At 34.6% G+C, this 14724-nt stretch overlaps 1 protein-coding gene across 1 annotated transcript in view; it reads left to right on the forward strand.

Moving 5' to 3' along the window:
- Positions 1-14724, forward strand: part of Klhl1 (kelch like family member 1) — a 232484-nt gene that overhangs the window by 192507 nt on the left and 25253 nt on the right. Inside the window, exon 7 of the mRNA XM_057786305.1 lies at positions 7024-7248. Coding sequence (XP_057642288.1) covers positions 7024-7248 — 225 coding nt within the window. The remainder of the gene's footprint in view (positions 1-7023; positions 7249-14724) is intronic.

Raw genomic sequence — 14724 nt, forward strand, 5'->3', positions numbered from 1 at the left:
ATTGTTCTTAAATCAAAGACTGTATTTCCATTTTACTTCACAGGACCTGGAGTCATTGCTTTAGATTCCTGTCTTGAGTTCCTGCTTTAAGTTCTTCCACCAATGGAAGACAACCTTAGAGTTACAAACTGGCATAACCCATTTTCTCCAAAGTTGTATCATGGCAATGGAAATCGGAACTCACTACTTTTCATAATCTCTATTGGCTCTGTGACAATTTTTAGTGAAGGTTTCATTTTTTAAGCAACATAATGTAAAAATTTCCCATTTAAATATATACCTTAAAACTAGCTCTCATGCAAAGCATGTTTGCTTACAAATTTAAGAATTATCAAAAATGATCACATAAAAACACAGCTGTAAAACATCTTTCTTAGCATTATTTCTTATGTCCTAGTGTGGGACAATTGTCTATATTCTGTCTATAGTGTTTTAAATAAACACTGTTTGGGCAGTAGCCAGGCAGGAAGTATAGGTTGGACAAGCAGACAGGAATTAGAGGTGAGTCAATGAGAACAGGAGAATTCTGGAAGAGGGAAGCTCCCTTTGCATTCCTGTCCAGACACAGAAGAAGCAAGATATAGCTGCCTTGTTGAAAAAGGTACTGAGCCATTTGACTAACACAGATAAGAATAATGGGCTAATATAAGTTATAAAAGTTAATAATAAGCCTAAGCTAATGGGCCAATCAATTTATAACAAATGTAGATCTCTGTGTGATTTCTTTAGGACTTAACAACTGTGGGATCCAAGAAGGACAGAAAACTCAGTCAACAATGTCCTGTATATTAGGAATGAGATGTCTCCTTAAACTTAATCGCTATATTAATTTAAGATATTTTTGATTATAATAAATTATACTCCATATTTACAGATTACTGTAGAAGAATAAAGGTCAGAATAAAAGAAAAATTATTCTATGTTATAAGAAATAGCACAATCTTCAATATGATATAACATATCAAAACAATATAAAGCTTACAACATAAAACAATGTATATTTACTACGTCTGAACTATAAACTATTAGATTAGATCTAGCTATTTCCTTGTTTGTGTTGGAGGGCGCTGCTTGTTCATCCCAGCTACCCTGAACTGAAATAATCACACAGAACACATATTATTTAAATCATTGCTTGGTCCATTAACTCCAGCTTCTTATTAGCTAACTCTTATATAGTAATTATCCCATTTCTTTTATTCTGTTTATCAACATGTGGCTGTGGCTTACCAGCTAAAGTTTCAGCATCCATCTCTTTCTGTCTGGGCTATATAGCTTTTCTCTCACTCCACCTTCTTTTTCCCAGCATTCAGTTTAGTCTTCCCTGCCTAGTTCTGTTCTATCCTATCAGGCCAAGCCAGTTTCTTTGTTCATTAACCAATAAAAGCAACACATAGACAGAAGGACCTCCCACACCATTTTTATATGCTGCTAAACACTATTTTAGATTAGTTGCATAATTTATTTTTGGAAGATTTCAGATATTAAATAGATCTGGATTTCTATCACTTTTAAGTGTGTTGGAAATTCTGATTTAGAGTTTACTAGTGACAATATCCGAAAAGCATCTGGTACATTTCGATAAAGGAGACAATCTGCAGATTAAGAAAATTGTCAAGATGTTCTTGGACCTGTTTCATAACACACACTTCAAAGATGTGACATAACTTCATAGACATTAGAGAAAATGGATAATGCTTTTATTAACAAAATAGACACAAATTATTCTGTCTTCACAGAAATGTTTCCTTTTGAATCTTTTACATAATGATGAGTTACTACAATAGCGGTGTAGTCCATTTCAAACTGATGTATGAATGTGTGTAATGACAAATACTGTCTTTCTTTAGAAAACAAAAGCTGATGTTAACTCAGATGAATTTGTACTCTCTCTGGCAAAATAACACCAAAAGGAATGCATAACTTGTACAAACAAAAGGAAGATCACAAGGCACTTCCAAATTGAAAAATGTAAGAGTACTAATGATAATAACAATAATAAAATATAACCAAAAATAAAAATAAAATTGGTAGGGATATTTATTAAACATTATTACTACTTTCAAATTTTACCAAAAATGTTTGTTAAAAAAACATGACATTTATTCTTCTTGCAGTTTTTTATTTATTCTACCTCATACAATATATCCAAACCATAGCGTCTTCTCCCTCTACTTTGCCAAGCACCCCTCACTCCTTTTTCCTCCATATCTACTGCTCTTCCCTTTCCCTTCAGGAAAGAACAGGAGGTCTCCCAAGAATATCAACTTAACACAGAATAACAGGATGCAATAAAACTAGGCACCTCCCCTAATATGAAGTTGAATTCTTCCTTCCCAATAGGAGGAAAAGGGTTCCAAGAACAGGCAAAAATGTTAGAGATACTCCTACTCAAACCATTAGAAGTCCCACAAAACATACAAACTAAGAAGGATGAAGATGCATGCCTTTAATCCCAGCATTTGGGAGGTAGAGGCAGGTGAAATTTCTAAATTTCAAGCAATACTAATCTACAGAGTGTGTCCCAGGACAGTCATGGCTACAAAGAGAGAGCCTATCATAAGAAACCAAGAGACAAAAAAAACAATCAAACAAACAAAAAATGAAACAAAAATAAACAAACAAACAAAAGCCAAGTAAAATAACCACAAAATTTATGCAGAGCAGACCCAAGCAGACTATATGATTATTGCTTCAGTCTCTGTGAACCCCTATGAGCTCTGCTTATATGATTTCATGGGCCATATTCTCCTGGTATCCATGTCCCCTCTTCCTCCTTAAGTCCCTATATCCACCTCTTCAAGGGGTTCCCCAAGCTCTACCCAATGTTTAATTGTGGGTCTCTGTATAAGTTCTCATAACTTAATATAACTTAATAGATGAAGCCTCTCTGATGACATGGAACTGATCTGTGAGTATAGCAGAATATTATTAAGAATCATTTCATTGACTAATTATCCAGTTTTAAGCTAATATATCTCATGATTGTGATTCTAGGTCTGGGTTGCATCTTTTAGGATGATTTTTGTTTGTTTGTTTCTTTTGATTTGCCTTCAAATTTCATGATGTAATTGTTTTTAACATTTGAGTAATACTACACTGTATAAATGTCCCATATTTTTATCTACTTTTTGCTTAAGGAATGGGTAGGTTGTTTCTAGTTTCTGGCTATTATGAATAAAACTACTAAGAACATAACTGTGTAAGTGTTCTTTATGTAGGATGGAATGTCTTTGGAATATATGCCTAAGAATGGTATTCTTGGGGCAGATTGATTCCCAGTTTTCTGAGGAATTGCCATTTTGATATCCATAGTAGATGTAGAGTTAGCAGTCCAAGTAGAAATGAAGAAGTAATCCCCTTGCTCCATATCCTTACCAGCAAGAGCTGTCATTTCTGTTATAGATCTTAATCATTCTGACAGATATAAAATGGAATCATAAAATGGTTATAATTTACATTTCCCTGATGCCTAAAGATGTTGAACATTTATTTAAGTGTTTCTCTGACATTTGAGATTATTCTATTGAGAATTTTTTCAGTACATCTGTAGCACATTTTTATTTGGGTTTTTGGTTTGTTGATGTCCACTTTCTTGTTCTTTACTTATTTTGGATATCAACCCTCAGTGAGATGTGGAGCTAGTGAAAATCTTTTCCCATTCTGTAACCTGCCATTTATCCTGTTGACAGTGTTATTATCCTTATAGAAGAATTTCATTCTAATTAGTTCTTATTTTTTGTCAGTCTTAATGACTGTTCTTTCAATATTTGTTTAGAGAAATGATTAACATGGTAGCACCATTTGTTGAAAATTCATTTTTCTCCATTGTATATTTTTGGCTTTTTTATCAAAATTCAAACAACCTTAGGTTTGTAGACTTATGCTTGAGTCCTCAATTTGATTCCACTGACAAATATGACAGTTTTCATGCTGATATCATGTTTTATTTAAAAAATACTAAAACTCTGTCATCTTTTATTGTTCATTTTTTGCTATTTGGAATATTTGCTGTTTTTTTATGAAAATGAGTATTGCCCTTTCAAATTCTGTAAAGACTTGTGTTGGAATTCTTATGGTGAAGCATTGACTCTGAACATTGCTTTTGGTTGGATCATCCTTTTTCCCTCAATCCATGAGCATAGTAGATCTTTCCATCTTATGATTTTTTTCTTCAATTTCTTTCTTCAAGGACTTGAAGTTTTTGTCATATAACTCTTTCAAGAAATTCTTTCACTTGCTTGAATATGGTTACCTCAAAATATTTTATATTGTTTCTGACTATTGGTGAAATGTTCTGTAGATATTTTTAGGCCCATTTGATTTATAGCATTTGTTAAATCTAGTATTTCTTTGCTTAGTTTTTGTCTGAATGACCTGTGTGCTAGTCTATGAGCTTGATTCCTTGCCTTAACAGTTAGTTGATCCTGGATAAAATAGAGGTGATAAACAACTCATTTGGTATTAGAAATTAATTTTTGTTAACTTAAAATGTCACTTTATTTTTTCCCATTCATATAGTGGAGCTGTTTGGCATGGTGGAGAGGGGTGGCCTTGTTCGAATATGTATAATCTTGTTAGAGGAGATTCATCACTTGAGTTAGCTTTGAGGTTTCCAAACCACATGTCAGACCCAATATCTGTAAGTGCCTCCTTCCTTACAGATCAGGATGTAATACTCTCAACTATTGCTTCAATACTCTGCCAATGTGACTCTTTCCATTATGGTATTGGAACAACCATCTAAAACTGAGAGCAAGCTCTAAATCAAATATTTTATTTTACAATATAATAATAATAGTAATAATAATGTGTACTGTTCTCATGGTTCACTCAGTTTTGGTTTTCATATCATCACAGTCCTCTAGCATCTATAGGCATCATCAGTCAAACATGTACAAAGACACACATACATATATGGGATCAAAAATGAAATAAATATCAAATCAAGAGTTGAATTGCTAACCTATTGATAGGAAATCATACAGGTTACATGTATTTATTTTAGCAAGACATAATTCTAAAGGCAAGCCCAATGTTATCATAGTGTACAATATCAGAGATGCTATGATATTGGATCAAGATTTGTATAAACTCTCTTCTTGGTGCCTGTAGATCCAAATGTATGACTCTCTGCTGTCTCTCAAGCATTATCTCTACCTGTATGCTACCATGCTCGCTGACATCGTGATAATGGACTAATCCTTTGAATTCTAAGCAAGCCCCAGTTAAATGCTTTCCTTTATAAGAGGTGACATGGTCATGGTGTTTCTGCACAACAGTACTAACCAGCTAAGACTCCTCATCAGTAGGTTAAAGCTCTAGGTAGACTCCAGATCAATTTCTCTATGTTTCATGAGTTGTGGTGAATTCAGCAATAGAACCTGAATGCCATTTTAGGGAGCAAGCACTATAGCCTTGACAATAGTCAGACATTTTTTAAAATTATTCAATGATGCAATTCACTTGAGAAAAATGTATTTATGCGTAGTGGAGTGAAATAGAGCAAAATGCAACTAAATCTACAAATAATCATTCATTTTTAAAAACACACACAGGTAAAATACTATCCAGTAATTTCATAAACATTATGTTTAGTTCTTATAAAACTAATAGTTTTATAATACTTATATTTTACTTTTATCAGATAATCCATCATTTAACTTTACACATTGTTATCTTACTTCTGAAGAAAAATTGAGAGTAAATTATATCATAACAACATAACTGGCAAAATTTCTTCTGCCAAGATGCTCATATTTGTTTTATTTATTGCTAGTTATAGTCTAAGAAGTTCATGAATCCCCCAGAGAAGTATGTTCCCTAAGCAAAATCACTTCATCACATTGCAAATAAAATAGAGTGTACAAATGGAAATACATAAAATTCATGGCACATCTATGAAGATGAAATATTTGTGAATATGAAGCTAAACAATGGGGCCAAACACTGAAGCAACACTATAAGCTGTTAGCTGTTTTCTGTCATATAAATCATTTGTGAATGTGTTATGAGCAGTTCTATTTTATGTAAATCAAGCGACAAAATGTACTACTACCAGTCATAGGAATCACATCAACTTAGACCTTTCAAATTTTCTTTTACCAGAGTTACTGTGTCTCTCAAATTTGTATATGTATATCAATCGTATATATATATATATATGCATATATATCAGACAAAAAATCCATTTTATTTAGCTATAATAAGTACTAAACCTATAATAACCTTTTATTTCTCTAAATGCTTTCTAATTGTATTTCTTGAATAATTTTATCAAGTTTAAGTATCATGGTGAATACTTATCAAAATATTACAATTGGTATTTAAAAGTACATTTATTTGTTTTCTGTGTGGGGTGTATGCTTGTGGGTCAACATTTACCATGTAAAAGTCAAAGGACAATTTGTGGGGTTCATTTGTTTCCTTCCACTGTACGAGTTCTGGATATCACTTGATATCCAGGTCATCAAACTAGACGGCAAGCACCTTGATACTCTCGTAGGCACTAATGTTTTTTCTTTTGTTTGGTAGGCTTTTATTTATGAATTTATTTATTCAAGGCATAAGACAAATATAAAAAGAAATGGAGAGCTATTCCCTTCCCAGTCATGTTGATTCAGTTAACATATCATTACTTTCAAAAGAGGTACTGATAGCGCACATACTTTCATCATTTAAAGGGACACTCATTCACTTTTTCTCAAGGTGAGATTCTCAAATATACCAGAGGACAAATAATAAAACAGAAATATTTAAGGTCTGACAAAACTATGTCATCCCCAACATTGTTCCCATTAAACAAATCCAGCACCGGATATATGTATCTGTTTTGATCCTTAGTGTCCACAAATAAGAAAAAAAATAGTTATTGATTTATTATTCTCTTTGTTTTTATGATGCTTTTCTTTTTAAGAATGTATATGACTAGGGTGTTTTCACATTCTAATTTACACTGCATTGTACAAGCATTTTTTTTTTATTTATTGAAATTGATGACTATTTGATTTTATTTTCTATCAGGAGCAACCACTATAGAGAAGTATGACCTCAGAACGAATCTCTGGATCCAGGCAGGAATGATGAATGGCAGGAGGCTTCAGTTTGGTGTGGCTGTTATTGATGACAAGCTCTTTGTAATTGGAGGTCGAGATGGTTTAAAGACACTTAACACTGTTGAATGTTATAACCCCAAAACCAAGACCTGGACTGTCTTACCACCGATGGCAACACATAGGCATGGTCTAGGTAAGGCCTATAATTATTGATATAAGTTTTGAAATTGTTTTTGAAAATGCAAATATACTAAAGTCAATAAAATGTAAATGTTATTAATTCTTACCTTATATAAAATGTTTATTTGGAGGCAATATTTTAAACTTTTCAACTTTTCCTAGATTGGCAACTATGCATTCAGGTGTGGAAAAAGGAGGCTGAAAAACAGAGGATAGTTAAGCAGTCTATACCATTTTCAAGAACTCATCATCATACATTTGGTGTGAAAAAGATAAAATATAAAGTACTAAAGATGACCCCCCCCAAACATAAATAAAAGACGGAGGGGGCAGACAAATGAGTAGAAAGATGGGGAAACTAGCTTCTTGTGAGACTCCCAAATGTTTTAGTGATTCTACCGGTGGGATAAGAAGATCTTCCACTGTCATCTGCTGTGCATTCACAGGAGTCTTGACCACCTGATAAAAGATGTAATTAGAAGATTTCTTTGTAAAAGCTAGCATGTGACTCTCTTCCACTTACAAGACTTTGATGGACCAACTTTATCTTGAATTGTATTTCTTGCTTGAATGAATTCTGATTCCAAGCCTGAACTATTACACACTAAGCTGCAGCTAAATTACTAGAACAATCTGAAGTTGTCTACTTAAAACAGAGGTGGGAACATGCTGAGATGGATGGTAATAAGATCTGTAAATGTCCCTGGGTTATGGAAACAAAACTGATTAGTACTTGGAGAAAACAGATTTTAAAATAATAATCATTGGAAATACTGTTGAGCACATAATTTTCTTGTATATTTATGTGTGTTTATTTTAGGAGAAATATAACTAAAAGTAAGGTTTATTGCCCATGCTTTCCATAGGTTGTAGACAACACAAAATAGAGCTAGTAATGAATACATTGAGGAATACATCAGAAAAGCAATAAACCTGTGTTTGTCTCTACTAAAGCTTCTTGGGATGGAAAAATCTCATTCTAGTCTTTCAGTTTTCATTGTATTTAAAAGAGCACCTTATTCAGTATAACCCCTGTTTCTACAATTATTTGTATATACATTTGTTCTTTTTGTGTCTCTTTTACTTAAAGAATAGCATTGCTTACAAGCTCTCTTAGGTTTTATATGGATTATTTTTCGAATGTTGGGCACCATTTGTAAGCAGAAGTTTCTGTCCTGCCTGGTCTCACAGTCTTTCAGTCCCAAATAAATACACATAGGCTTCTGTTAATTATAAATGTTTGTCCTATTGCTCATGTTTATTACTAATTAGCTCCTATGTCTTAAATTCACCCCAAGTTTTGTCTATGTTTAGATATGTGGCTGGTACCTTTTCTAAGTAAAGCATTCTCATCTTGCTTCCTCTGTGTCTGGCTGGTGACTGACACTTTTCCTTCCCTCTTTCCAGAATTATCCTAGTATGGTTGTCCTGCCTATACTTTCTGCCTGATTACTGGACAATCATCATTTTATTAAACCAAAATGAGTGACAAATCTTCCCAGTGTACAAGAGCAATGTCCATTATATGTTGTTCAACTACTCCTGAATGTGAAGCCTGTTCTGGAATGGTTAATATACACAGTGTCATGCTATTGATGAAAACTGATTTTCCCTCTCCCAATAGGTATATGTGACAATTCAGTTGTTAACATTTACCCTCAGGGCTAGTTTTCCATTCATTAATTCATTAATTTTTAAAAATAATATACAATATTAAAATTAATAAAAGATTTTGTGGGGTTTTTGTGATGTCCTTGGTCCCTCTGGCTCTCGTAATCCTTCCTCCCCATCTTTCACAAATTTGCAGAGTTGCAGAGGTACACCCAATGTTTGCCTCTGGGTCTCTGCATAAGTTTTTACCAGTTGCTGTGTAAAGCCTGTCTGGTGACAATTGGCATAGGAAATGATTTATAGCAGAATAAACCCACAGAATCGTGAACCTGGGTTTCAGAGACACTGAACTGCCAACCAGAAAACTTACCTGGGACTGACATGGGTCCACTGTATTTGTTAGTTTTGTGGCTTGATCTTCTCACGGACATCAGTCAAATATGGCATAGCAAATTGCAGTCAGACTAGGCACCTCCTCTTATATTAAGGCTAGAAAAGGCAACCCAGTATGAGGATTAGTGTTCTAAAGCCAGAATAAAGAGTCAAAGACATCTTTCAAATATATGCAGAGGGCCTAGAGAAGTTCAGTGTAGATTCCCTTGCTGTCCATTAAGTTTCTGTGAGTTCCTCTGAGCCCAGTTTAGTGTCTTCTCTGAGGTCTTTGACCACTGTAGTTCCTATAACCCCTCCTCCCTTCTTTTGCAGTATTCCCCATCCTCTGCCTAATTTTGACTGTTGGTCTCTGTATGTTTCGATCTGCTGCTAGGTGAAACCTCTCTGATGACAGTTGGTCGAGGCACTATCCTATGAGTATAGCAGAATATCGTTAGGCATCATTACACTGTTTTTTTTTTTGTTGTTTTGTTTTTTAAACCAGTCATGTTCTAGGTCTCAGGGCTATTCAGTCTCTAGGTCATGTTGCTCCAAGCATTTCCATGGGCGAACTCACTCTCGAGGCATGGGTACCAGACTGGACCAGTCATGCTTGACAACAAACACAATTTTTGCAAGAAATTCCAGTATGTCTGGTGGCAGGACAAATTGTAGGTAAAAGTTTATATGGCTGGGTTGATGTCCAAATCTCCTGCCTAGAAATGTAGCTGGTTACAGGGGATGGATGACTGGTTCTGGATAATATCCCCTACTGCTAGGAGTCTTAGCAAGGGTCACTCTTTTCAGTTCTTGAGAGTTTCCATTAAACTAGCTTTATACTTCACTCCAAAGTGACCTTTTTTTTTAAAATCATCTCTTCCAGTACTCTTCCTGTCTACTCTCCTGACACCCAAACCCTTGTGTTTCCATCCTCAACCATTCCAAGTTCACACAGGAAATCTATTCTATTCCCTGTTCCCAGGGAGTTCAGAAGAGGCAAGGCCAGCCAGTCTACAGAGTGAGTTCCAGAACAGCTAGGGCTACATAGAAAGTCTATGTCTAGAAAAATAAATCAAAACAAAAATGAAAAAGAAAAGAAGAGAAAAAAAAGAGATAAACTGTGTTAATTATTTGTTTCACTTAAACACAAATGCCCTGGTATGGTGAGGATAAAAGTAGCAAATCCTTTAAGTTTTTCTTTACTTCTTTTTTTTTTTTTAATTATGGCAACTTAATGTCTACTGTGAATTATCCTAGTCAGTGATTTTGAATATATTAAAATAAAATGTGAAAGTCTGATGATCTTAAATTAATGCATCTTTATAATTTAGTGATTTATTTATAAATATTGCGCTATTAAAGTGTTATAGATCACAAAATTTGGTAAGTTTATTTGTTGTCATGAAATTGTGTTTTATATTTTAACTCACAAATAACCCTAATTTTGCCATTCAGGAAAGGACTAAAGGTCACATGTTGCAACAGCATTGTCATTAAAAAGAATTCATGCAAACTTATTTAAGAAAATTTATAAGTACTCATCTCTCTCCACTGTTTGCCTTTCCTTTAAAAATACTGTTTTCCTTCCTCAACTCTCTGAGATACTTTTGACTAGTGTCAACTTAAGTGAATGTGTGCTAATGAGGATCACTTGCTGCCTTGACATTGCAAAGCTTGGAATGACAGACAAGATTCCCCTGTTGAGAAGTGTAATCTCGGCCTTCACATCTAGGCATTAATAAATGGAATAATTGCCTGTCAGCACGCTTCTAAAATATTTAAGATGCAGAGATAAAACGGAGTAGCTCATTAAAAATAAATTGTGCCAGTTGGTTCTTATCGCTTGAAGTGAAGTCTGAAGACAATACGAAATTACTGCTAACGCTAGAAAACGTTAGATGGACAATAAACAAGGATTCCACCTTCGTTCGTTTCTATTGAATAAAGAAGTCCTAAAAGTTGAACTGTGTTATATGATGCCTTATGCTGAAAGAAGAGCCCAGCATGCCACACCTGCGGCAGAGAGCAGAAACTGCTATGCATAGTTACGGCATTAGACTCAGGTGGAGATAAGACTTCTTTTTGTTTTTGAAATTTATTTATTTATTATTTTCTTTGGGATATTTTTCCTTTTATTTTTTTTTAATTTTTTAAAAAGAAATTAACCTGTTTTCATTATACATACCCAATTCAAGTTCCCACTCTCTCACCTCCTCCCATTCATTCTCTCCACTTACCCCCACCCCCATCCCAACCACCATCCACTTCTCAGAGTAAGGTACATTGCTTTAGGAAATGTCCAAGGCCTTCCCTACTATATCTAGGCTGAGCAAGGTATCCATCCAAAGAGAATATGTTCCCAAAAAGCCAGTACAAGCAGGAGGGATAAATCCTGGTGTCACTGCCAGTGACCCCTCAGTCTTCCCCAGTCATGCAACTGTCACCTGCATTTAGAGGGACTAGTTTTATCTTATGCTTGTTCCTTCCCTGTCTGACTAGAGTTGGTGATCTCCCCTTAGCTCACATAGACTGTTTCAGTGGGTGTCCACATCGTGGTCTTGACCTCTTTGCTCATATTCCCATTCCTCCCACTCTTCAATTGAACTTTGGGAGTTCGGTACATGTTCCGATGCAGGTCTCTGCCTCTGCTTCCATCATTTGCTGGATGAAGGATGAAGGTTCCCTAGTGGTATTTAAGATATTCAGCAGTCTGACTGCAGGGCAAGTTCAGTTCGGGCCACATCTCCTCCGTTGCTTAGGTTCTTAGCTGTAGTCATCCTTGTGGATTCCTGGGAATTTCTCTAGAGCCAGGTTTCTTTCTTACCCTACAATGGCTCATTAAATCAAGATATCTCTTTACTTGCTCTCTTTTCTGTCTTTCCTCCATCTTGTCTATGTTCAACTATGTTCATAGCAACATTATTTGCAATAGCCAGAATCAGGAAACAACCCAGATGCCCCTCAACTGAAGAATCGATAAAGAAAATGTGGCATATTTACATATTCGAGTACAACTCAGCGGTAAACAACAATGACATCTTGAATTTTGCAAGCAGATGGATGGAACCCGAAATAGCCATTTTGAATGAGGTAATCCAGACCAAAAAAGATGAATAAGTATGCACTCACTCATAAGTGGATATTAGTTATAAACAAAAGATATTGGGCCTATATTTCATGATCCTAGAGAAATTAAGTAACAAGGTGAACCCTAAGAAAAACATGTATAGATCCACCTGGAAAGTCAAAATAGACAAGTTTACCTGACAAAATTGGGAACATAGGATTGGGGCTGAAGGAAGATTGAAGGAGATGAGGAGGGAAAAGAGTAGGGCCCAAGGTGAGCTTAAGGGAATGGGAGGTAAGACTTCTGAAACACAAATGGGTGTAAACTAGTAAGCAGAACCCATCAGAACGACAATAGCAGCAGACCTGTCTCCCCATTGATAACAGGAAAGATTACCCTTTGTTTTTATTAGCTTTGTTCATTCATTTGTATAGTATATGCAAAACCTTGAGTAGAGTGAATTAATATAAATTAGATGATTAAGCTCTTATCTATTATTTCTTTATGTAGCAAATAATTAGTACTTTAGTCACTTTTTATTTCATCTGATCAAAAGTTATCACAGAATGATGAAAGTATAGACAGGGCACCTCAGGGGAATCATGTTGGATATGGCTTTCTACTTTCTGAACTGTGATTGTGCTTTTATTATATTAAGATGACACTTAGTCCTGTATGTGTATTGGGTAATAGAATAAATAACTTTTAAAAAACCGTGCCTGAGAGAGAAAAATGTCAGATAACACCTACGCAGCAGCTCCTAAAATTTCAAGGGAATAAACTGGGGAAAGTTCTGTGACAATATCCTAAGAGGTTATGAATGCTGAAAATCTCTCATATCAATAGCAAAGTCAGACCTTTTCAAAGTAAACAGGAGACCATCCAGAGGCTCACCTTTAATAGTGACATAGGAAAGTTGGTGGGCTATCCTCTCCCAGTGAGGAGCTTACAAAGTGCAGAAAACAAGAGACAGGCTTTTCACTGAGATTCTTGGGAAACCTGGGACCTTTCACCAACAACCACTAAAGTCATTTTAAAAAACAAAAGGAAGTTGGGCAGGGTAGTATAGGCTTTAAATTACAGCATTCTGAAGACAGAGGTGTTTAATGACTGTTGCTAGTTTACCAGGGCAAATAGCCAGTCTTTTCATATTTTTGCACTCTCCTGTTTTCTTATCATTTTATTTTTAATATTTTCTCTTGATAGATTTTGCTAATGAATATACGGTGGCCAGCGTTGGGGATTATTTTGTTCTCAGTCTTCTGAAAGCTTAAAGCTAGTCTTTGGTTATCTGACTTCATGTCATTAAGTCTTCTGTGAAAGAAATTGGTATTGTAGACTAATTTATGGACAGTAAATATTCTTGATAAAAAGAAGAGATCTATTTAGTTTAATAGAAACGGAATGATAATAAGTTATCAAAAATTTTGGTTTGTAAGAAAATTTTCCGTCAGGTTATATATAGCAAGGCAAAGAGGTCTCCGCAATAAGTTATAAATGTTATCTGATATAACTTTTGGGATGGTGAAAGCTAGAAGTCTAAATTAATATATTTCTTAAGTTTTACCTCAAAGCTGAATGAAGTGGGCAATGAATACTAATATGTAAACTCAAGCTAGCCCAAGACAACCTCATTATTGGTTTACAACATTTCTGCTTTCCACAACCAGAAGTTCTAATTAATCAGTTTTAGGGAATCTTTAACATGAAAGTAAATTTCCAGAACCTTTACAGCAAAATATTCTCTGTTAATAAACCCAACCTGAGTGTTCATATATGGATGGCTATATAGAATTATATATATATATATAGTTTTGAAGAATAATATTTCATCTTTATAAATAAAACAACCACTATCTCTTTATACACATATGATTATACAAAACACAAATATAGAATACTGCATCTTCTTTTTAGTGATTTTATTTATTGACTCTCTTTCACATCATGGCAAATTCAGTATCAGATCACTGTAATCCAGTGTATAATTTCCTCACACTCACACGATCCTGCTTTTCTTAAATGCCTTGTAATTGCCATTGAGAACATGTGTTCTGTAAAGTACTTTGTTAGAAAGCTGTGAACTATTGTGCTCATAATTAGGTTCTAGCATTAGATATTTGCCTCTGTTTTCAATTATTCTATAGTATTTGATTTCCTGAAATTTTATAATTGACATCAATTTTGTAATGAAATCTTTTTTAAGTTGATGTAATTCAGTTTTTATAAAGAGTATTTTCCTATGCAGTGGTCGTTTCAGGCTGCTGTAATAAGATGCAATAACTTCTTTGAATTAAAAGGTAGCTAATTAATTTCACAGACCAGAAAGTTGGGAAAAATAATCCAAATGATTATTCACTTCAGGATGCCCCTCTTTATGATTTAGTGTCAGATACTTTCTAGAATATACTCCCCTGGCATTGATAATGGATTGCTTTA

This window comes from Chionomys nivalis, chromosome 12 (assembly GCF_950005125.1).
Source record: "Chionomys nivalis chromosome 12, mChiNiv1.1, whole genome shotgun sequence".
Lineage (NCBI taxonomy): Eukaryota > Metazoa > Chordata > Mammalia > Rodentia > Cricetidae > Chionomys > Chionomys nivalis.